General features: G+C 44.8%; 1 protein-coding gene across 10 annotated transcripts in view; it reads left to right on the top strand.

The window, feature by feature from the left end:
* Window positions 1-25,249, top strand: part of TBC1D8 (TBC1 domain family member 8) — a 115,525-nt gene that overhangs the window by 29,780 nt on the left and 60,496 nt on the right. For 5 of the 10 annotated variants that reach the window (XM_079111000.1, XM_079110991.1, XM_079110990.1 and 2 more), the window contains one exon: window positions 22,233-22,388. The exons of 1 other annotated variant lie outside the window; for it this stretch is intronic. In XM_079111000.1, coding sequence (XP_078967126.1) covers window positions 22,233-22,388 — 156 coding nt within the window. Of the gene's footprint in view, window positions 1-4,951; window positions 5,132-22,232; window positions 22,389-25,249 lie in introns of those variants that run through there. 4 more of the 10 variants (XM_079110993.1, XM_079110997.1, XM_079110996.1 and 1 more) reach the window with 3 other exon arrangements.

Here is a 25,249-nt window from a genome sequence, read left to right as displayed (position 1 = left end):
GGGCAAGTTGGTCAGTCTGTCACGGGAGGGTCTGGGGGCTGGCACCTTGTGTGTTTAAGGCTCCCTCTGCCCTGAATTGGGCAGTTTTTAGTTTCTGAGGGCTGCTGTAACCAAGACCACAAACTGAGTTTTATGAAACAGCAGAACAACAGTTCTGGGGTCCACAAGCCCAAAAGTGGGGTGCCAGCAGGGTTGTGCTCCTGAAACCTGCGGGGGTGGGGGTGGTCACTTGCCTCTCCCTGGCCTCTGGAAGGTTGTTGCTGACAATCTCTGGGGTTGTTTGCTGAGGTCTAATGCCCGTCTCACCACATGGTGTTCTCCCATGTGTCTCTTCCATGGCCATCTTCTCTTGAGGACGCCTGTCATACTGGATTAAGGGCCCACCCTATGACAGTGTGACATCAACCAACATTGTTTTATTTCATCAGGTAACTAACAAAACAAGTGCAATGACCCTATATTTTTATAAAAAACAATAGATTTTGAGATGTGGGTCTTACCATGTTTCCTATTCCTCCTGCTTCAGCCTCCCGAGTTGCTGGGACTGCAGGCGTGCACCACTGTCTGGCAATGACCCTCTTTTAAATTCACACTTGGAGGTATTGGGGGTTGGGACTTCACATCTTTTGGGGGACACGCAAATTAATCTGTAGCAGAAAGTGGACAAGGGGCTTTGTGCACATTTAATCTCCAGGCAGGCCTGTGTGATGGGTGTTATCCCCATTGGGCATACCCGGAAGCTCAGACTGGTGGAGTCTCAGCCTAGCCACATCGGTAACAAGGGATGGAGTCAGGCTTTGAACTCAGGACTTTGGGACTCTAGAGCAACATACAACTTCCCTAGTTGAAACCACTGTAGACTCCTATGAATGGAGTTCGTAACTCTTGACCTTTCTCAGGTAGTGTACTGGGGACATTAACTGGGGACTTAAGCCAGTTTTAGGAAACCAGTCAAATATTAAAATACAACTTGCTTGCTTTTATTCCCCCTTGGTACTGGGGATTGAACCCAGAGGTGCTAAGCCTTGGACCCACATCCCCAGCTCTTTTTAATATTTTGAGACAGAGTCTCACTAAGTTGCTGAGGCTGACCTCGAACTTGTGATCCTCCTGCCTCAGCCTCCTGAACTGATGGGGTTACAGGCATGTGCCACTGCTTGGCTTGCCTCACCTTTCCTGATGAAAACATGAAGTGAGATTTGTTGAGGTGGTGAGATGGAAGAGTTCTCTTAAATTTCTGTTCCTATTGCTCTCACAACTTCTGTTTACTGGAATAAAGAGAAGCTTTTTAGATCCTGGTTCCTCAACTCCCTGCTGAAGGTCTTGTCTCTCTCGTCTTCAGCCTTACCTACAAGGACCTGTGCTGTTTCTTGTGGTGGCGGGCTCTCCAGCACGCGAGGCTCCGAATGGGAGAACCGGGTCATAAGATGGCATGGGCTGTGGTTGTGACAGCCTGGCTCCGTCGTGACTGCTGTGCTTACATCTGCAGGATGGAGGTCGATACCTTGCAAACGAGTCCTATGCACTGTCTTATCTTGGGCTTCAGCTTCTGGAAGCCTCTAACAACCTTTCCTAAATGGCTAGCTTTGAATGATCAGATGTCAGGATCAGAATTCCCGGGGGAGAGTACTGGTAATAACGAGTCGTCCATGAGTCTGAGGAGGTAAATTGTGCCTGCTGAGCTGCCGCCAATCAACTCATGAAATTTTAATTTTATTTGATTTTTTTCCCTCTCTCATTACTGGCTCCAGGTTTGCATTTTGCCACACGTTTTCTGTCCACAAATGTTGGTGGAAATGCCTCTTGGGGGTCAGAAGGACAGATTTCCTAAAGACAGGTTAGGTGACCACTGTCGGCATGGAGTGTGGTGGCCTTCGAGACAGGGCAAGCTGTCACTGTCCTCGCTCCTTGTTACTTGACCTTGCCTTAGACCTCGACAGGATCTGCACATGACTGAGCCTGGGCCTGTGGCTTTCTTGGAACTTGAAAAAGGTGACCGGTTCTGTGACATATCAGCAGCCAGTGTTTTGAAGACTGATGATGTTGCCTTTGGGGAAGGTGGAACATGGACAGTGCGGTCACGTTGTGCCCTCGTTCCACGGAGTAGAACCCTCTTCTGGGGAGTTAGTATGTTCTCCCAGCCTCCAGCTTGCTCTGTTGGCCTTTTTCTGCTGTTTGAGATGAAAGGTTAAATTCCCATCTGCATGACTTTCCAGAAAAGTTTCCGAGTCTCAGGGCACACTTTGCACCTGAGGAGACTGCTTTTTTTTTATTCTTAAAGGAACTGCTTAATCCTTGGGATAAATTTTGTTACTGAAGAGTGCATCTTCTGTCCAGCCCAAGGTTAGACTAGTGGGCCACTGCAGTGGAATCACAGAACTGCTGCTGTGTTGCAAGTCACTGGAAGGGAGTGACAGATGGCAGTCTTTGAGTAATCGGATTTCAAGATCAGATGCACAGTGAACAAAACTCCAGCTACTCAGCATATGGAAAAGCAGCTTCCTTTAGGTGAACTGAAAAAACTCAGTTCTTGACTTTATAGGGTTCATTAAACATTTTTTGAAGGCACATCAAGAACCAGGTATGCATCGGGCATGATAGTGCATGCCTGTGATCCCAGGAGCTCCAGAGACTGAGGCAGGAGGATTGCAAGTTCAAAGCCAGCCTTGGCAACGGCCAGGTGCTAAGCAACTCTGTGAGACACTGCCTCTAAATAAAATTCAGAATAGGGCTGGGGATGTGGCTCAGTGGTTGAGTTCAATCCCTCGTATCACCCTCCAAAAAAAGAACCAGGTACGCAGACTTAGGTGGAGGTAAAGGATCCCAGGCCTTCCCCTCGCATCTGCCGCTCAATGAGCATGTTCCTAAGAAAGCTCCTGTAGTTTGTAAATGTCCCAAGCAGTAGCAAATTAGATATAATTTGATGCCTGAGAACACTGTTATTGAAGACACATGTTGACATGAAAATCAGAAGAAAGCATGGGTTTTGTTGTGAAGGGTATTATAAACCCTCCTGCTAAATGCTGAGTGATCTAAGCTTTGTCTTTTGTCACCCTGTATACCTTCTGGATGGAGGGACCCATTGAATGGAGTTCACACATTCTCTCTGGGGAAGGACTAAGTATTAAAATGTGCCTAGCACATAGTGGATGCTCAATAGATTTTTTTTAAAAAATTGCATGTGAGCTACTATTTTGAAATACTCTTAGGCTTACCTAATGAACCAGGCAGTCTCCTTCCTTTTCAAGATGTATTTGCAGTTTTCTGGGTTCCCAGGGTGGGGGTGGGGCGATTCCTCCCACATGAAGAGCCAGAACCTACAGGGAAGCACCACCTTTCGTTTTGAACTTGAACCTATGGAAATGTCTTTGTTCGCTGACCCTTTTGGCTCGCATATCGATTTCCTTTTTGCAAAGGAGGTCCTGTTGCCCTATTTTTCTGATTGTCAAATGCCTGCGAGCTCCGTTTCCTGCCTTTAATTATGTACAAGACCATTAAAGAACGAGTGGCTTTCGAGGTGGAGGTAGTGGCGGTGTGGCTTTCACAGCATAAGGCACTGTCGGGCAGCAGGCCGCATTTGTGATACAATTTGGCTGGCAGACTGATTTGTACACCCTGTGCTGTGAGCAAGTCTTGCGGAACAAGTTTAACAGCCTTTTTGCAACTGTTTCTGAGCACGAAATGAGAATTCTTTGTATTTCAAGTTCAATCTTGTGCATCCCCCCCCCCCCCCCCCATCCTCAGTATCTCCTGGGTGGGAATTGAACAGTCTAAATTGGTGGCCAGTTAGAAATCGAGGCTAGGACGCACACCAAGTGGCTACTGAGAAGTGATAAGATGTAAGATGTGATATGAGCCTGCTTTGCTTTTTTTTTCTCTCTCTCTCTCTCTCTTTTTTTTTTTTTTTTTGGTGTGCTTTTCTATGTTTTCCAAAGCTTCCACAGTGAAATGGATCAACTTTCTAATAAGAATCACAGGGGGATAAAAGTGACATTCAACCTTATTACCTTGGGAAGGGTTTTGGAGACAGTATTCATTTTAACTGGTCTCTTTGTGATGGAGGGGGTACAGGTAAGACCTGTGGGCTTAGTAAAATTCAGACATCAAAAGTGGTCAATGAGGGGCTGGGGAGATAGCTCAGTCGGTAGAGTGCTTGCCTTGTAAGTACAAGGCCCTGGGTTCGACCCCCAGCACCCAAAAAAAAAAAAAAAAAAAGTGGTCAATGATTCAAACTCGAGCAGAAGTCCACCCTAACAGTGAGCTCAGATCCCTGACTGAGTAGATACTTGACCAAGGCCATACTGTCCCAAGAAGTGGAGAGATCAGACGTGTGTCACCCAGGGACCTTGGCCCTCCTGGAGCAGCACAGACTGACAAGCAGCACAGCGGCCCCCATTGTTACATTTGGTTGCACGATGGACTCATAATACTATTTTTTCTTTTTGTCTAAGCATCATGGATTGGGGATGATCGTCTTTGTGGGTTGGGGGTTTCTGGTCCCTAAGGGAAGAAGGTTCAGGATTAAAACGAGAGGCAGTGAGGTATCTGGAAAAGGCCTGACTGAACAGGAAGGCTGGGTAGGCGCTGGGTAGGCGCAGGGTGGGGGGGGGTGGAACCCTCGGGACCTTGAGTTGCTGATACCTGGAGCAGGTGGGTCGGTCTTCATGGCCTTGGGAGGAGCCAAGGATGGCACCGCAGTGTCCAGGAAGAGCGTCAGGCAACCTTGGATTGCCTTGCCCTTGGCAGTGGAGGTGGAGCAGGTCCTGCCTCCGTCTGTCCTAAGTGCCTCTGGCAGCTGGTGTTCCTCTGAAGATCGTATCCGGTCGTAAAGCCAAGCTCTTTGTTAAGTCCGTCTTTCGTCCACAGTCCTCTATTTTTATAGTCTGGAGTGATCTCTTTGTAACAAGAAGTGTAATCGCTCTGCATGATCGTCATGCCAGAGGACAACCTGGGACCAGTGGAGCCAAGCAGTGGTGATGCCAGCCAGTGCTCCCAGGACCGCGCTCCTCACGTTCACAGCCACAGGTGGCAGGACGGCACGGAGACCCCCGTGTTCCGAATCGGCTCTCCTGGCACATCTTTGTGCTTTGCAGTTACGTGTTCTGAGCATTGATGTCATCCTGCTTAGGGGGTCAGTGCAGCAGGACCCCTGTGTTCGCTCGAAGGCAAAGCAGACGACTTGGTCCCCATCCAGGGTTAATTACAAGCACCTGAAGGAATTTTTGAAGCACGAGCAGTGTGAATTCAGAGCACATTTAAGTTCATATATGTTTATGATTCCTCACTTGGGGAATGGACTTAGGAAAATTTTATATTGGCTTTTAGAGCCCAACTGCAGAAAGCCCTGGCCATTAGAATTTCAGTTTTTTTTTTTTTTTTAATCGTAGTCTAGTACAGTATAAATAAAAACCCACCATCATAACATACTTAACTGTAGAGGAGAGGTGTTAAACATGTGCCTGTTGTTGGGTTTCCTTCACCACCGTCCATCTGCAGAATCCTTTTTGTTCTGCGAAACTATCCCCAGTAACTTTCATTTTGAATGAAGACACCCCAGAGTGTCCCCTCTAATTGCATCGGGAGGAGGATGGTCAGTCTGGGCAGCGTAATTCCCTATGGCTGAGGGACTGGCAGCCGCCGCCGTCCTCTTGATTTCCTGAGAAAGCAGAGGGCAAATGCACGGATGCCCTTGTCCCCACGTATCTGGGCCGTGGCATGTGTTTGACCGCCTGTCCTGTTCTTGAGGCCAGGGTCAGAGTCCCTCCCTTGGAATGACCTTGAGGTGCTCCTTACTTAACGCACACACTGTCACAGCATTTGTGGTTTACTCTGACTCACGAGAGGGACACGGGATCACCTGGGCTGTGAGAGTTGCATTCATGAGGGGTCCATTGTAGAGCAGCCACGCCCACCCCTCCGCCGCACTCTCTGAAAATAGCACTGTCAGCTCTTGGCTTAGTGGAGATGTGTGGGAACCACGAGGGGTTCACACCCAAGGAAAAAAATTCAAAGTTTAGTCATAAGGATGATGCATTTGCCTTGGAATTGGAAGGACCCTCATGTTGAGAGTGGAAATATTCCAGTTTCTTTCAGATAGTCAGTAGAAGGGACTTAATGGGATCATTTTGATTTTTTGTGACTTCACAAGAATGAAGTTTTTTTCCCCCAACCCTGAGTCTTGGATGGGTATGTGTCATGCACATGAACTGCGGGTGGAACCCAGGGCCTTGCGCACACCCACCCCTCTTGTTCTAGATTTGCTTTTTGTCCCCTGATCTGCAAACACAGTGCAACAGGCAAACCCAACAGCAGAATACAGAGACCACCCTGTTTTCTTCGCCACCCTGTTTTCCCCAGGTGCCCTGCAAATGTGCTGGTGCACTTGATGTTGATATTTGACCTTGAGAAGTGAGTTGTGGTCTCCATCAAGGAGCGGCACAGGCAGATGTGTCTGAGCCCTGAGCTGTTGAGGAAGACCTGCTTTCCCCAAGACAAGGGCAGAACAAGAGAAGAGACTTCTGGTTTCCCGACTTTGCTTAGAATGCTTCTTGTGCGCGCAGTGAGCACTGCCATTGTTTTTAAAGGGTTTTGTTCCCTGGGGTGCTATTTCTGGTAATAGCAGAGAGCTTTGCCACTGCTGCCCGTGGTCAGTACAAGGCCCAACACTGGTTTTATAAACCACAAAACCTTGGGAAGGCTTCTGCGAGGTCGCTGTTGGTCATATGTTGGTCACATTTCATTTGAGCCTGGTGCCATCCACGCACATCTCGTCCAGTGAGGAGGGAAGAATCGCAGCACCCTTGCTTGGGAACACATTATTAGTAAGCCCCTTATTTGGGCCCTAATTTTAAAAGCTTGTCACTCGACATTTATCTCAGCCAGGGTTGTTATTCTAAGAGCCTAAAAATAGGAGTGTTGTGCTCGCTGGGACGCCCGGAGGATTTTCCTGCAGCGCCAGACAAGCCATATGGAGCTGCTGCTGAGGGGGAAACCAGAGGGCACCTTGCGAACTGCCCGGCAGCTCTGGGAGGGGGCTTGTCCCTGGAGTCGCGATGAAGAGTTTGCTGGTTTGTGCTTGTTAGGAAACAGCTAGTCTGAATATAGATGGAAGTGTAGGTTCGTGGATGAAGGATCGTTTCTAAAAATGGCCATCGCCCTGTCTTTCAGCAGTCCTCACCCAGTGGAGGAGATTGTGGGCTTGGCATCCGGAGGTGGGAGGTGTAGCGTCGTCACTGGTGCTCAGCCTCAGCTGCTTCGTCCTGGCCACACAGAGGGCTTGTGAGGATCCGATGGGTAGGACTGCAGTATTCCAGAGCTACTCTTACTCATTAGCCTGCTGATATTTCCAGAAGACATCAGCGTGTGGTCGTCTCAGCTCCCTTATGAAGGGACCCAGCAGGGTGGGTACCACTGTCGGGAGCCACACATTCACACTTTGCCATAGAACTGATTAATTCTTGTGCAGATATTTTCATGGTCTCTGACCCATCGGAAGTTTGCAGACATCCTGCCCCATTTTCTAGCAGCTGTGTTTCTAGTAGTTGTTCATTCAACCACCAGTTCAGAGTTTTTCCTTCCTAGTTTTCCTTTCCCAGGGCTCTTCGCTTGGCCTCCAGATGGCTGCTGAGAACTCTCATTGCGCTGCCTACTTGTTTTGCATCTTTTCTGTGATTTGGTCCCTAGGTCACTGGGTGACTCCACCCTGAGTGCTCCTGCCCCTCCTTGGGTCCCTGCAGGTTCTTTGTGTTCTTGTCTGTATGTCACTTTAAGAAATCAACCTTTTTTTAAAAAATAGTGTTAGATTTACAGAAAAATTGTGATAATTAGTACAGAAAGTTCTTGCATGCCCCACCCCCAGATTCTCCTCTTGATGTACTAGTATGGGGTAGCTGTTGCAATTAGTGAACAACTGATGTTGGTTCATTACTGCAGCAGCAGAATCATGACTGCGTCCCTTGACTTAGGTTATGTGACACAGGAGAATTAAGGCTGCAGGTGGAACTGAGGTTACAGACCAACGACTTTAAAACAGGGAGCTATCCTGGTATCTGTAGGTGACCTAGTATAATCACCAGGCTTCATACATCTGCAAGAGGGATCAGCAGAGAGGCTCGGAGATGCTAGTGTGGGAGGAAGTTGGCCTGATGTTGTTGGCCTTGAAAAATGGAGCAAAGGACCTGAAGCCAAGTGCAGTGGGTGGCCTTGGATGCTGGAAAAGACAACAAGTGGATTCTTGCCTGGAGCCTCCCAAAAGGAACGCACCTGTCAACACTTTGATCTTAGCTCAGTGGTGACCCGTGTCAGGCTTCTGAGCCACAGAACTGTAAGATAATAAATCTGTTTTTAGTTTCTTGCTGTTCCAGGATGAAGAGAACATTCAGGATAACACAGGACATAGTTGTCATCTTGGTTTCTCACACTTTCCCTGTTTTGGATGACCTTGACAATTTTGAGGATTACTCATGTATTTAGTAGAATGTCCCTGGGTTGGGTTCGTTTGAGGTTTTTCTTGTGATGGACAGGAAAGGGGGTTTTGGATGGAAGACCACGGAGCTCAAGTGCCTCTCTCAACATTGTATATCAAGGGTGATGTCAGCACAACTCGCACTGTGGATCCTGACCTGGGTCACCTGGATGACATGTCGGGTTTCTCCACTGTTAAGTCACTCACCCCCCTTTCCATGCCATCAGCTGTGTGTGTGTGTAGCACTCCCACTTTCTGCCACTACAGAATGTTCCAGGCTCATCTTCTGTATTTCCTGCTCTATTCCCAGAACAAACCATTCCCCCAAGGGCCCCTGGTTCTTTTTATTGGAGAGTGGTAGCATGAAACATCTGGAAGCTTCGTGTGCTCCTTGCTTCTGAGCCTTCGCAGTTGACAGGGAGGACATATACACATGTGTACCTACACTTAAACATATCTGGAAATGTTTCCTTAAATAACTGTATTAGGGTTCTCCAGAGACAGTGCCAGTAGAACTAACACATACACACACACAGTCTTGTGTTGCTTAACGATGGCATTGTGTGCTGAGAAATGCATGATTAGATGGTTTTGGTGTGTGATTATCTTAGAGTATTCACACCTAGATAGTATCATCTGCTACACATTTAGGCTGTGTAGCATAGTTTATTGCCTCTTCTGGACAACATTTTACAGCACCGAATACCATTTGTAATTGTAACACAATGGTAATTGTGTATCTAAACCTATTTAAATGTTGAAAAAGATCCAGTAAAAATATAGTGTGAATTAATATCTAGATATCAGAAAACATTTGGCCTTTGGTTTTTTAGGATTGACTTATTCTGCTTAACATTATATTCTCCAACTCCATCCATTTACTGGCAAATGCCATAATTTCATTCTTCTTTAAGTTTGAGTAATATTCCATTATATATGTGTGTGTAGACATATATGTATACACACCACATTTTTATGTGGATGCTAATTTGCAATAAGTGGGGGCTAGGGAAGAATAGAGATACTTTAGATTAGGTAGAGGGGAGTGAAGGGAGGGAAGGATGTAGAGGGGTAAGAAGAATGGAATGAATCAGACATTATTACCCTCTGTACATATATAACTATATACACCATGTACAGAAGAATGAAAACGTATGTTCCATCTGTCTATGATGTATCAGAGTACATTCTGCCTAGGGCTGGTGCCGTGAATGGAGCTTGCAGGACTGGAAGGTGCTCTGTCACATGATCAGTGAGTTGTGTGGCAGGGATGTGAGGACTTTAGGGACATGGTGCACATGCTAAATTGATCCCAAAGAGTTTTCTTCAACAAATTAAGCTTAGCTTACTATGAGTTTTACTTTTAAACTTTCATGTATCTTAAACTTTTTGACCCTTTGTAATAACTTGGCTTACAAACACACTTGTGCAGGTGTACAGAATTCTTTATGTCCTCCGCGTAAAAGTTTTTTCCTGGCTATGTGCAATGGTGCCCACCTATCATCCCAGCAACTTGGGAGGCTGAGGCAGGAGGATCGCAAATTTGAGCCTATTCTGGGCAATTTGGTGAGACCCTGTCTCAAAATTTTAAAGGACTGGGGTATTGCTCAGTGTGAAAGCATCCTTGGGTTCAATCTCCAGTGCCCCCAAATAAGTAAATACATACATAAACAAAAATATAAACTTTTTCCTATCTTCACAATGTGCCTTTTAGACTCTTGTTAAACTGAGACACAAACACACATATCAGCCATGGTCTATGCAGAGCCAGGATCACCATCTTCTACCTCTGTCTTGCCCCTCTGGAAGGTCTCCAGAGGCAGTAATGTGCACTGAACTGTCACCTGCTATGGTAGCAACACCACCTTCTAGAATTCTCCCCGAAAGACTTGCCTGAGGCTCATCTTGAGGGGCTGTCTGTCTGTCTCTCTGTCAGAAATATCTCCGTGGTGGTTTGCTGTTCCTTTTGTGCAGCATGGATTTGCTTGTGAGAAGATAGCGTACCTTGAACGTTCTGCTCTATTAGTGAAAACCTTTCAGTGTTGGGGTCCAAGGTTTCAGACTTGGAGGGACTTGTTGAGGTCTGTAAAAGCTTCTGCTGAATCTGCCACTGAATTTTCTCTTGCCGCCTCTACATCTGTGTGTTTGCCAGGTGATAGGACTTTTCTGGCTCCATTATGATGTGATGGGACCACCCTGGTATACATGGCCAGTCGATGATGAAAATGTCACATGGCACATGACTCTGGGGTTGGCGGGGGGTGGGGGGCGGAGAACTTATTAGGGTAATTGGCTCACACCATTATGAAAGCTGAGAAGCCCCAAATAGGCCCTTACAAGCTGGAAAACCAGCAAAGCTGATGAGTCTGAGGCCAAAAGGTCTGAGAACCTCTGAGGTCGCTGGCGCATCCTGGAGTCTAAAGGCCAGAGAACCAGTAGCTCTGACATCCAGGGGCAGGAGGAGAAGGCTAACCTGACTCCGGAAGAGAGAATTCACTTTGCCTTTTTGTTCTATGAAGCCACTCAGCTGATTGGATGCTGCTCGCCCACACTGAGGGTGGGTCTTTCTTCCTCAGGCCACTGACTCAAATGCTAGTCTCTTCTGGAAACATCCTCAGTTATGCCCACCATTATTGTTTTACCAGCTCCCTGGGCATCCCTTAGTCAAGTTGACAGCCAAAACTAATTATCGTGGTAACCTTTGTATCTACCATCAGCTGAACGTGAATCTGTACTACATCTCCAGCCCCCATATATTACCCTACAGATCACTGATTCCCCTCCGCAGTGAGACATCTGGCTCTCTCTCTGCTGTCATTTTTCTTAGTTGTTCATTTCTAGTGCATGTATATAGTAGTATCAAATTGTTAGTCTGTACCTCATGGAGTACTGTATGTCGGTACGTGTCTTTGCTTTTCTTTCTATAGATGCCATTTATTTCCAAAGTTTACTTACATGAATATGCTCTCTCCCCACCTGCCTCAGTGAGGTGGTTTGTACATCTGTTGTGTGGTTAGATTGCTGCATTAAATCTGGGAATCCCATGATGACCTAAATAACTTTCCCCCCCATAATTTGCAATCATTAAGGATCACTCCTTGTGCCATAAAGCTCTGTGGCTTTTGACAAATGCATAGTGCCAAATATCTGCAATTACAATATCCACAACTGTATCATCCCTGCCCTAAAATTCCCATGTGGGATGAATTCAGTTTCTCTCTGCTGGCCACCACTGATATTTCCATCCTTGCCATAGTTTCCCTTTTGCATTATTTGAGAATCATTGGAGCCGGCTTCTGGGGAGGGTTCCTTTCACTTAGCGATCTGCATTTTCTTCCTTTCTTTCATGAGAGATGCTTCTTTACCACTTAATACCCATCCATTGAATGGATGTTCGCCAGTTGGCTATCCGTTCAACTGTTGAAGGACATCTTGGGTGATTCCTCTTTTGGATAATTTTGGATAAAGCTGCCATAAACATTCATGTGCAGGGTTTTCTGTGGATGTAGGTTTTCATATCAGTTGAGCAAACACCTTGGGGTGGGATTGCAGGATGGAGTGATAAGACTGTTGAGTTGTGTGAGACGTACCCCACTGTCTTCAGAAGTGGCTGCCCCATTTTGCATTTCCAACAGCAGCGAACAAGTTCCACACCCTCACCACCAATTGGTGGTGCTGGGTGTTTGGATTGTGGCCATCCTATCAGACATATAATGGTATCTTTTATTTTAACTTGTAATTCCCTCGTGACAAACTGTGCAATTCTTCACATGCTTCTCTATCATCCACACAGCTTCCACGGCGAGGGGTCTTTTGCCTCGTTTTAATTCAATCATTTGTTTTCTTATTGTTGAGTTTTAAGAATTCTTCGACCTTTGTCAGATGGATATAATGTAATTAGTTTCTCAGTGGCTTGTCTTTTGCTAAAGTGTCCTCAGAGCAAATTTTTCACTTTAATAAAGTCTAACATTTTTTTCAGGAATCATGCTTTTGAGGTCATTTCCAAAATGCCATCTCCATGCTCCTGGTCATCTGGGCTTTCTATGTTGTTTTCTAGACGTTTTATGGTTTTCCATATTTAGGTCTATGATCTGCTTCAGTCATTATTTGGCCCTTATGGAAGGGGTAAGGTCTGTTTCTAGGTTCATTTTTGGCTTTTGCATTTTGGTGTTTAATCGTTCAGCACCATTTCTTGAATGTTATCCATCCCCATTGATGTGCCTTTGTTCCTGCGTTAAAGACTGTCTGACCTGTCAGTCTGCCTCTGGGCTCTGCTCTGGTCCACTCACCTGCGTTTATGCTACTGCTGGCAGCGCACTGTCTTGATGACTGTGGCTTCCTAGTAAACCTTGAAATCATATAGTGTGGTTCCTCCAGCTTTGTTTTTCTTAAATATTGTGGTTCCTTCTTCTAGGTCTTTATTTATTTATTTTTTTAAATAAACTTTGTAATGAGTTGTCAGTATTTCCAAAATAGCATGATGGGATTTTTATTGGGATCACATTGGAACCATAAATTAAGATGGGAGGAATTGACATCTTAACAGTATTAACTCTTCCAACCTATGAATATGGAGTATCTCTATTTCGATCTTTGATTTCTTTCATCAGAGTCGTGTAGATTTATGTGTATACATCCTGTGCATATTCACTTAGCCTGTGCATGACAAAAGTATTTCTTACTGTCAATGGTGTCTAATTCACCCCCCTGCCATCCTGCAAATTCCGGCCGTCCTTTGCTGGAGTGTTGGAAAGCAGTTGTCATGTTATCCTTGTGCCCTGCAGCTCTGCTATGCTTATTAGTTCCTTAAGTTTTTCTTGATTTCTTTTTTTTTTTTTTAGAGAAAAACATGTCATCTTTGAACAAAGTTTTATTTCTCTTCTCTCTCTGTATACTTTCTGTTTCCTCTTTTTGTCTTAGCATATTAGCTGGATCTTTCAGTATGATGTTGAATAGGAGTAATAGGAGAAGTTGTCTTTACCTTGTTCCTGGTTAGCAGGAAAGTGTTGAGTTTCTCAGTAAGTATGATGTTAATTGTAGGGGTTTTGGGGGGAGAAGGTAAATGATATTATCAAATTAGAGAAGTTCTTGATTCCTAGTTTGCTCTGGTTTTTTCCTTTAATCATGAATGGGTGTTCGATTTTTGTCAAATGCTTTGTGGATCAATTGGAATGATTGTGTGATCTTTTTTTTCCCTATTTCAGTCTGTTGTGATGTAGTATAGCGATTAATTTTTGAATGCTAGATGATTCTTGCATACCTGGTGCAAGTCTCACTTGGTCATGACATATTTCTTTTATATGTTGGTGGATTCTGTTTGCTATGGAATTTTTTTGTGGTACAGACAGCTGAACTCAGGGCGTTGGACATACTAGGCAAGCACTCTGCCACTGACCTACGTCCCTAGCCCCACCCCTTTTCTTTTACCTTGCGTGACTGTGACATGGGTTTCTTGTGGGCCTCGGTTTTCTTTTCTTATTTTTTTTTAAAATGTATTCTGAAAATTACTGGGTGGTTTTGATTGGTGTATTTAGATCATTCACATACAAAGTGATTGTTGGCATTGTTAGATGAATCTCTACCATGTTTGTAACTGATTTCTGTTTGTTGCTTTGTTCTTTTTCTTTTGAACCTCTTTTCCTGACTTCTTTACCAGTTGAATACTTGGTGATTCCATTTATTTCTTAGCTTGCCAACAATAATAGCTTGAAAAGAATTTGTAGTAATTGTTTATAGTTACAGATTAATTTCCAGATTAATCTGTATCTATCTTCAAATATTATGCCTATCACATGAAGTGTAGATATCTTTTTTTTTTTTTTTTCCATACTGGGGATTGAACCTGGGGGTGTTTAAGCACTGAGCAATGTCCCCAGTCCATTTTTATTTTTTATTTTGAGACAAGGCCTTGGAGTTGCTCAGGGCCTCACCAAGTTACTGAGTCTGGCCTTAAACTAGTGATCCTTCTGCCTCAGCCTCCTGAGCCACTGGGATTATAGGTGTGTACCACCATGCATGGCTGAGCTGCAGACATAATAGTATTCCCTGATCCTCTCTCATCTTTTATTTTGCTGAGAATATTCTGTAGCGTAGGCTTTCTATTTGTAAATTCTTTTAACTTTATCATGGAAGGATTTGATTTCATCTTCAAATCTGAATGTTAGTTTCGCTGGGTATAGGATTCTTGGTTGGCAACCATGTTCTTTTAGAGCTTGAAATATGTTGTTCCAGGCCCTTCTAGCTTTTAGGGTTTGGGCTGAGAAATCTGCTGATATCTGTATTGGTTTCCCCCTACATGTAATCTGATGCTTTTCTCTTGCAGCCTTCAAAATCCTATTTTTATTTTGTACATTAGGCATTTTCATTATAATGTGCCTTGGTATGGGTCTGTTGTGATTCTGTGCATTTGGTGTTCTGTAAGCCTCCTGTATTTGATTTTCCATTTCATTCTTTAGGCTTGGGAAATTTTCTGATATTATTTCATTGAATAGGTTGTTCATTCCTCTGGTTTGTATCTCTGTGCCTTCTTCAATCCTAATAATTCGTAAATTTGGTCTTTTCATGATGTCCCATAGTTCTTGGAGATTCTGTTCCTGATTTCTTACCATCTTCTCTGTTTGGGCAACTTTATTTTCAAGATTAAATATTTTGTCTTCATTGTCTGAGGTTCTGTCTTCCAAGTGGCCTAGTCTGTTGGTGATGCTTACCATTGAGTTTTTATTTGGTTTATTGTTTCCTTCATTTCAAGGATTTCAGTTTTGTTTTTTTAGAATCTCTATTTCTTTGTTGAAATGATCTTTTGCTTCCTGCAGTTGCTGTTTCAACTGCTTATTGGAGTGATCATTCAGTGCCTGCATTTGCTCTCTTATCTCATCCTTTGCTTCATGAATCATTTTAATTATGTATATTCTGAACTCCTTTTCTGACATTTCTTCTACCATGCTGTCACTGGATTCTATTAATATAGATTTTTTTTGGATCATTTTCTTCCCTTGTTTTTTCATGTTGTTCATGTATCTTCCCCTCTAGCAGTGCAGATCTGGGGTATTGTAGTTTCCCTTCTGTAGGCTTTTAGTGATCCTAAAGGTTTCCAAAACCTTTGAAGGGGAGATCAATATTAACAGTGCCCAGTACGGACAATATACAGCCCTAAGCCAAATAGCCCCTATGAAGACATAAACAATATTGTCATAATAAACAGAGTGAGTTTAATTATTATCTACAGTATAACAAATAGATTTGCAATAAGGTCCGCAGTTTCTAATGGAGCACATGGAGAATGGGGAGGAGTGTAGGATGTAGCTGTTAATGGGATAAGAAAAGAATATATAGAAGTTCTAGATTGTAGAAAGAGTGAAAGTGTAATCACAAGAAGTTGGTTATTAGCATGAGAAACGGGAGAAAGACTGAGCTGGGGAGATAGCTCAGTCAGTAGAGTGCTTGCCTTCCAAGCACAAGGCCCTGGGTTCGATCCCCAGCACCGCAAAAAAAAAAGAAAAAAAAAAAAAAAAAGGGAGAAAGAGACTGAAGAAACAGGTAAACAAAAGGAAAACAGAGTGAGAAAGTGAAGAAATAAAAACTTAAAAATTTTTAAAAAGGAGAAAAAGAAAAAAAAATCTACACTATAACAGTCATATAACTTCCCAGTCTTCAGTAGCCTGATGTATGAGAGGTACCTGACAATGAGCTTCAAGTTTCTAGCAGGTGTCTGGGGATGGGAGTTGCCCCACCTAAAGGTGGGAGCTACACCTCCAGGATAATCCAAGATGGCCGCTCTGGCCTCCAAATGTGTTGGCAAATGGGGAGCTGCAGCTTGCGGGTGTGGGTGTGGTTGGCTGGCGGTCCTGGATGTGGGTTGTGGTTGGTCGGACAGGGGTCTTGGAAGGGTGTGTGTGGTCCGTCTGGTTGAGGGGTCCTGGCAGTGGGGCACAGTTGGTCTGGGGGTCCTAGTGGCAGGGAGTGGTCGGTTGGGCTGAGGGTTTGTGGAGACAGGTTTTGGTTAGTGCAACCAAGGGTCCTACAGGTCCTGGCTGTTGTCTCAAAATGGCAGCAGGTCCACTGTGACAGTGGACTTCCAGGCAACATCAGGCAGCTGGTGATTCACTGGTGGTCTGCAGTTGGTCTGCTGGCTACTGGTGGACGATTAGCAGGTGGACCTCAGATGGTGGGTGGTGGGCAGGCAAGAAGCAAGCAAATGGTGGATGATAGGTGCTAGTCAGTGCGCAATCTACGCTCAAAAAGTAGTCGATATGGAGTGACAAGGAATGCAGCCTCCCTCTACTCCGCCATCTTGGATCTTCCTCTCTCATCTTTTATGACATTGTTGTCATTCATTTCACTTATTTACATATTGTAATCACTCAATAAATTTTTATTAACCCTTTAAACATTTCTTTTAGATTAATTAGGAATAGGAAAAATAAGAAATTTTATTTTACCCTCATTTATTTCCTCTCAGATACACATCTTTATGTACCTCTGAGTTACTGACCTATGTCATTTTCTTTCTGTCTGAATAACTTGGTGGTTAGATCTGCTGGAAATGAATTTCCTTTTCTTGTTCAAGGAAGTCTTCCTTTTTAAATTTTGAAGGATAAGTTCCCTGGACACAGCCTGACATGGTGGTCCCTGCTTGTAATCCCACCAATTTGGGTGAAGGAGGCAGGAGGATCCCAAGTTTGAGTCCAGCCTCGGCAATTTATTGAATCCTTGTCTCGAACAATAAAAAGAACTGGATGTGGCTCAGTGGTAGAGCACCCCTGGATTCAATACCAAGTATCAAAAAAAAAAAAAAAAATCCTCACTGCATATAGATTTATTGGTTGTTGATTCCTTTCTTTCAACATTTTATTTCAATTCACTTAAGTGCATGCTTGGAGAAGGCTGCTGTAATTATCGTGTTCTTCCTGGACTGTCTGCTGCACACCCCAGCTTTTTTAAAGATTTTCTTTTTGGTTTTTGCAATTTGAATATGATACTCAGTGTAGATTTTTAAATTTTTTTTTTTTTTACATTTATCTGCTTGGTGTTCTCTATACCTCTTGGATCTGTGATCTGGGGTGTTTCATTAATTTTTGGAAAATTCTTGGCCACTGTTTCTTCACATGATTGCTTTCCTCTTCTCCTGTTTTTCCAGTTTGGGGTTCTTATATCTTTGGGAATTATCCCCAGCACTCAGATATTCTGTGCTTCTTGTATCTCTGTCTCTCTCTTGGCTTTTCAGTGGGAGTTTCTGTTGATCTGTCTTCAAGTTCACTGATTCTTTCCTTGACTGTCCCGTCTACTGATGAGGCTATCAAGGACCTTCTTCATTTTTATTAATTTCTATTTATTTTGTTTTTCATTTCTTAGAATTTCCATCTCTCTGCTTTCATGACCTAGTCTTCCATACTCTATACCTTTTCTTTAGAGCCTTTCACCTATAAATCACAATTATTTAAAAAATTCTCTCAAAGTACCAAGATCTGTCATACCTGTGTCTCATTCTGATGCATGCTTTATCTTTTAATAATGTGTTTTTCCTTGCCTGCTGGCATGTTTTTATATATATATATATATATATATATATATATATATATATATATATATATAAAATAAAGAACTTTTTATACATGTATATAAATAATAACAAGTGAGGAAATCATCTTCCGTGTGTGTTTTGCTACTCTGCTGGGACTTGGGTCTTTGCAGTTTACTGTCGCTGAAGGTACCAGAAGCGTCACGTTCCTCCATGTCCCTGGTTGGGTCTCCCTCTGTCCCTGGGTTGAGGACTTCCCAGTCTCCCTGCTCTTTGAGCTGTCATGTGCTCTCATTTATCCTGGAGCTTTTGCTGTTGGCAAGGGGGAGGGTCCTAGAATCATCCATCAATCTCAGTCGTCAGTGGACATGTGACCCTGGCCTGTGACCTTCCCAAGTGTTTTCTAGCCACTTCCTCCCATCCCTGTGGGGACAGGAAAGCCAGAGGGGACACAGGAGCCAGAGAAGGCCTTTCCCCAGCTGGGGTGAGGCCCTGAGGATGCTGCATGGCCTTATTCTTCCCTTGTCCAGAGAGCTGGGCAGGTGTCCCTGGGGTCTTTCAGTGGGAACTGGTGGGGTTCTGGTGAGAACACCCGTGCTGCCTTGGGGTCCCTTAAGATCGCAGCACCAGGGCTTTCTTATTGTCTTTCGGTCAGTCCCCCGCACATTGTCAGACTCAGGACTCAAGTGTCCTGCAGTTCATGACCTCAGCACTGGGGGAGCAGGTCCCAGCTGTGCCCCTCGGATTACCTGTGCCGCTGTAGCTTTGGGGGTTGTGTTTTGACCCGTGACTTCAGTTCTCGGATGAGTCCAAGAAAAGCCTGTGATTTGCAGTCTGCTTGGCCTCTGCTGGTATTCATAGGAGGGGTGCTTCCCAAGCTCTTTGCATGATGGAACTGAAGCTGGAAGTCCCCTTGTGGCTTTTTGATTGCTGCCCTGCCCACCTGCCCACCAGTTGAAGGGTCCAGGTTGACACAGACCTCCTGACCTTTCCAGAAGCACGTGAGAGAAATCCCCACTCTGCATCAAAACTCAGTACCCCTCTGTGGCTGTCCAGGAGCTGCACACCCTCCCTGTTCTCTCCTTTCCATGTCACCTGGAGTCCCCCAGGCTGCTGTTGCACAGTCTGTGTGGGTTCTGTCGGAAGTCTAGAGAAGCGCCTCCTGGGATGGGCTCCTTTCTAGTCTTCCTCGGTGTCTCCACCAGGATTTTTTATCTTTGCTAGACAAACATGGCGTTTCACCTGTCCTTTGAAAACGCACTCTTAAGTGCCCTTACCCCAGCCTGCTGTTTCCTTCCACTGAGCTCCCCTAAGCTGCCTGTGGGTTCTGTGTTAAGTGTCAGCTCTCCATCCAGCACACAGGACAGCCTTCCTGGCCCCCTGCCCCCCACCATCATCTGACACCCAGTAACAAACCCAGAAGGGGACAGGAGACTAGCCAAAGGAGTAATTGCTGTAAAAACCCATATGTCCTTCCTTCCTTCTGCTGGGGAAAGTCATCACGTAGGGCAGGTGAGGGAGATGTAGGTGCCAGGCATCTGGGCACATGGAGCACAGGGTGAGGAGGCGTCTCCTGTGGGCGGAGGTTGGCAGCAAGAGGGTTGATCTGCAAGCAAATATATCAAAGGTGGTGCAGGCTGGGCTTCTCTGTTGAAGAAGAGAGCTGTGAACAGGGAAAATGAACACGGGGAGTGGGTTGCAGGAGGCATCGATGTGAACTCAGTTTTTCTGTGTGTAGACTATACATACACACAGACGATGTCATTGCATTAAGATGTGTGTGCCTGTTTGAAATACATGAGTCATATGTGCACACACAGACCTAGCTCTTTCAAGAGAGGTCCTGGGTTTACCCCATTAGCAATAAGCTCCCAGATACTGGCTGTTTATTTTTACTTTGGACTGGGAATTGAACCTAGGACTGCTTAACCAACGAGCTACATCCCCGGCCCTTTTAATTTTTTTTATTTTGGAACACTGTCTTGCTAAGTTGCTTAGGGCTTTGCTAGGTTGCTGAGGCTGGCTTTGAACTCCCAATCCTCCTGCCTCAGCCTCCCATGCCACTGGAATGACAGGGTCTTTTGTGTAGCAGTCCTCAGGGAAGGACATAGAGTTCCTGAGAAAAATGTCTGATTTCAGGGCTGGAGCAGGGAAAGTACAAAATGATGTTGGAATATGTTATTGTGCCCCACAATATGAAAAACCATGAGTGCATGTCCAAAGGACTCAGAAACCAACTTGAAGGGATTCCTACCTGCCAAACCTGGGACATTTAGAGCATCCAAGTAAATAATAGTAATGAATTCTTACCCATTGAATAAAAGCAAGAAAGATGAGACCATAACAATAAAAGTGAATAAATTGAAACTTTGAGGAATGGGGAATTTACATAACTGTATAGTTTCTCTGTAGGAGACTTGTCAATTACAAGGAGAAAAGGAATAACTTTAGGGGCTGGTGTTGTGGCTCAGTGGTAGAGCACTTGCCTAGCATTTGTGAGGCACTGAATTAGATTCTTAGCACTGCATATAAATAAATGACTAAAATAAAGGTCTGTCAACATCTAAAATATTTTTTAAAAAAGGAATAACTTTATGGTGCAGAGGCCCAGCAGCCACTAATTGAAGAGACCAAGTGAACATCACCAGGAGTGGAACAAGTTGGAATTGTGTCCACCTGAGAGATGTGATACATAGCATTCCTTCTGTGAGGCTGGCCAGGGACTTTAACCTGAATCTAATCAGCATCAGGCAAGCCAGAACTGGGATTTGCTACTGAAGAACTGGCCAGTAATCTTTGAAACCGTTAAGCTCATGGAAGTCAAAGATGTCTTGAGAGATATGACGGCTCAAGGCAGTGAGTGATTCTGAACAGGTCCAATGTGGTAGAGTCACAAGATAGGCAGTTCTCAACTCCTGTGGGCTGGATTAGAGTCTTTGATTCTACAATGGTGTAAAAGCAACCCGTGTTCAGTAGAAACCGTACAAACAGGTGTTTTTCAAATTTGTTTTTATGATGTTAATAGACCTTTATTTTATTTATTTATTTATATGGGGTGCTGAGGATGGAACCCAGTGCCTCCCACATGCCAGGCAGGTGCTCTGCCACTAAGCCCCAGCCCCAGCCCCAGCCCCCGTACGTGCAGTTTTGAATTTGGATCTTTTCTGGGGATTTGCCCTGGTCCTCTCTGATGTAGGGCAGCTGCAGAGAACTGCAGGCCCCAGCCAGCCTGGGATCATGAGGGCGGTCCAGTGACAGAGTGTGCCCTGCTGCCAAGGCGGGAGGAACAAGTGGATGCATCCCATGCATTTCCAAGTCATGGTGTGTTTGTTCCCCTTAGGACGGGTTTGTGAGGCACTTGGAAACTGGCGGGATCTGAGGAGCAGAGGGTAGGAATGTCCCAGCGTTAACTTTCTGAATTGTGGGGTGCGCTGTTGTGTCAGCACACGTCCCTGCTGGTGTGAAGCATGCTGCACACTCTGGGGCAATGGGGTGGCAGGTTAGTGACGTACTGCTTAATGATTCAACTTCCTTAAACATTGGGGTCTTAAACCAAAATAAACTCCTCAGGCCACTCAGGGCCCTCTCGGGGCCTAGTAGTGAAGGAGCGTGGGCAAAGGAAGGTGGAGGGCTTCAGCTCCTCCAGGGAGGAGGGAGTGGTTTGTTCCCCTGCCATTGATTCAGGACGCCAGTCATCACAGCAGAATGCCAGTCCTTCACCTGCTACCTGTGCCTTCTGTCCTGCGGGGTCTTGGATGCGTTTTCGTATTTCTCAGGGTACCTTTCTGGAGTGGGAAGGGATTATTCTTCCATGTGAGATGTGGATATGATGAGGATCCTAACGGGCAACACTTACCTGGTGCTTGAAGGGCCTGGCAGTAGTCTAGGTACTTTGAATGTTGACTTAATTTCCATAATTACCCTTGGAGGCATATCGTGGTTGCTTTATCTTCCAAAGAGACCAGGGCACAGAGAAATCAGGTAACTTGCCTAAGGCCACACAGCTTGAAAGTGGTAGAGCTTGGGTTCCAATCGGGCAGTCTGACTCCAATAGCAGATGCTGGGGAAATGGGTGTGAGGAGCTAGAGCTCTGGGCCCCATGGAGCTCTGACTCTGCGGGATGTTGGAGCTGTGCCTGGGCTCTCACCAGTGACCAGGTGCCTCCGCACGTGGGAGTGGCAGCTGCACACTGGCTGTGGGTCTGCCTGTCCCTGAGCTCACAGGTGTGTTTGCTTCTCTTTTGCCTTGAAGGTCGCCTGGTGGGCGCTCTGGATGCAGTGCTGGATTCCAATGCACGGGTCGCTCCCTTTCGAATTCTGCTTCAAGTTCCTGGCTCACAGGTGTACTCTCCCATAGCATGTGGTGAGTTACTGAATGGATCAGACGTTTACTGGGCCATAGCCACTGGTGAGTCTTGTTCCCTAAGGTCTGAGCATGCCGAGCATCTGCATGTTGGTGAGCCTGCAGGTAACCCCCCGGGAACCTCACCTGCTTTCAGGAGCTCTGGCTCTCCTCCACATGTCTGTCTCTTTCCTAGTGATCAGAAGCACACTGAGCCGTGAGCATGAGTGAGCCAGGCTTCTGAGGGGCGTGTTTCAGGGCACTCACGTGTTGTTGGGTATGAAGTGGCTGTTTCCTTTACGGTCTTGGTGTCTGATTAACAGGGTGTTCCCAGGTGTGTGCATGTGGGGTAATAGCCGGGGGCAAAGTCCAAGGGCTGTGTCCGACTTGGGCAGTCTCCGCCCCATGTTGCACGTCTGCACCAAGAGACTGCATCACTGGGCTGCTGGGTGCTGAGGAAGTATAGAAATCCCCTTCTCCTGCACCAGACGTTCCTGTTCCTTCTGGGCGTTAGCTGGTAGCTAGTCATGTTCCTGGAATTATCACAGCCCAAGAAGCCCCTTCTATTATAAATAAACCCAAAACCGTGTCTTTATTTTTCTTACACCTGTAATAAGTGTTCACTTTCCAGAGAATAAAAAGTAGGGAAAAAATCATGCATAACCCTTTATCAGTGTTAATCTTTTGTTTACATGTATGTGTAGAGTCAGAAAAGGTTTTCATTTTTTTAAACTTTATTAGGTACCATTAACTTCCAATATCACCTCCTGTGTATTAGCAAAATTTCCCCTGGAAAAATACAGAGCACACGAAGAAGAGGTTTTTCATTCTCATGCCCCATCCAGTCCTAACCATTGTTCACATCTCCTTGTTTCTTTTCCAGTCTATTTTTTTTCATTCGTGTTCCATTGTAATTTTACCTGAGATTCATTGTGACGTATTCATACATGCACATAACATAATGTGGTCAATTTCATTTCCCAATACCTCTTGTTTTTAATTAGGAGAAATCATCCTATTTTTATCTAAAGTGATAAAAAATATGAATGCTCAATATAAACAAATCAACATTGAAATGTATAAAGAGGAAAATCTCCAGCTGGGTGTGGTGGCATATGCCTGTAATCCTGAGATGGGGAGTCTGGAGTTCAGTGCCAGCCCCAGCAAAAACGAGGTGTTAAGCCACCTGGTGAGACCCTGTCTCTAAATAAAATACAAATTAGGGCTTGGGATGTGGCTCAGTGATCAAATGCCCCTGAGTTCAATCCCTGGGCACCCATCCCCGCCCCACCCCAAATAAAAGAAAATATCCATTGCCACAAATCCTAACCATCCAAAGTAGCCTCAAGGGTAGTTACAAAGACAGGTAGAAGTGCTGTTATATCTTGTTACTTTTCTGCAAGTTCTGGTTTATAATAAAAGTATTAGGTTTAGTTGATTTTCAATATAAGGAAAGAAATGGAAGTAAAGCCAAATTAAACTTCAAATAAATGTTTTAACACAAGAAAGATTATTTTTCTCAAAAGGTCACATGAGGTCAAGGGAAGAGATTTTTTGAAGCATTGTAAGATCAGCATCGTGGTGTCTGAGACACAGTGCTTCGGGTTTGACCGTGTTCTTGGACATCCCCGTGCTGCAGGACCTGGGTACAGCATTCTTATTCTCCTCCTTTGCCGACCTCTTACCTTAAAAAATCATTTTACCTTGTAATTCTCATTCCGTCCTGTAATTGTGTTTTCTGTTACTGTCTCAGCTCTGCGTTAACGTGTCTTTCATGCTTCCACTCGGCTATGGCTCTCCTAATCCAGAACCTTTTATTTTGGTTCATCTCCTCACTGGCTGGATTCCTGTGTTTTTTTTTTTTTTTTCTCCTAGTGGTCTCATGAGTGTCCTGTTCTCTGAATGTTTTCACCTGCGCCAACGTCTGCCCCTTGCTTTTGGACTTGAGTGATGCCTTGGCTGGGTGTGGTCGTGGTGGGCTACACTCTAGAGCTCAGTGGCTGTTGCTCTGGGGTCTTCCAGGATGTGAGGCAGCTACATGGGTATCATCAGGCTGCTCTCAGGGGCTCCCGATCCCTGCAGCTTGTGACGATATGCTTTCACTGCGTACAACTGCCTGTGTCACTGACCTTTAGTACCTTGATCAGAATCTGTCACAGCTACAAGCAAGTGTTAACATTTTCTGTGACCACGTTCTGGCATCCTGCAGATTGACGTCTTTAATCATTTTCTCATGGGAAATTTCTCATGTCTTTCTGCATGTGTATTATATTTTACATTCTAGTTGTTGGATTCTCCATTTTAAAGACATTTTATGTTGGCTAGCTATTGGCATTTCATTTCTTTGTTTTTCTTTATGCTTTTCATCTGTACGGGCTTTTCTGTACATAACTTTATTGAGATAATAATACAGCTTTCAATATTATTTTCTACCTCAATTTTATCTTAGTTACTAGTTTTGTTTTGACCCTTAATTCATTGCCCTACATCTTTACTCTCTTTGTTATGTTTTATTTCCTCATTTCATCTGTGAGTTCTGGTTTGGTTAAATTTATGTTCTTAGTCGATTGCTTTGGAGCACAAAGCATTTGTGAGAATTTCCTTTTCTTCTTGGAGTGTTGACTTCCTTCTAGGTTGTATCTCATCTTCAGGACGTTTTGTTCTCGTGTTTCTGTCCTCTTGCTGTTGATAGTATGCTTGCTGTGCTGCTTCTCCTCATCTTGGGCATTATTATCCCAGACACTATGGAGGCAGGAATGTGGTGGGACTTTTTAACTTGGGGGCAGAGCAGAAAGGACTGGTCTGCTGCTGATATAGGCATGGGTATGGTAAAGAAGTGGGATGCTCTCCTTGTGTTTCTCCCAGGCCCGCTGTAAGCTATGCAAAAGAGTTGATCTTGCTCTGGATTTGCAGGTCTTGATACAAAT

The sequence above is a fragment of the Sciurus vulgaris genome, assembly GCF_902686455.1.
Source record: "Sciurus vulgaris genome assembly, chromosome: 14".
Classification (NCBI taxonomy): Eukaryota; Metazoa; Chordata; class Mammalia; order Rodentia; family Sciuridae; genus Sciurus; species Sciurus vulgaris.
This window is presented reverse-complemented; position numbering and strand designations above follow the sequence as displayed.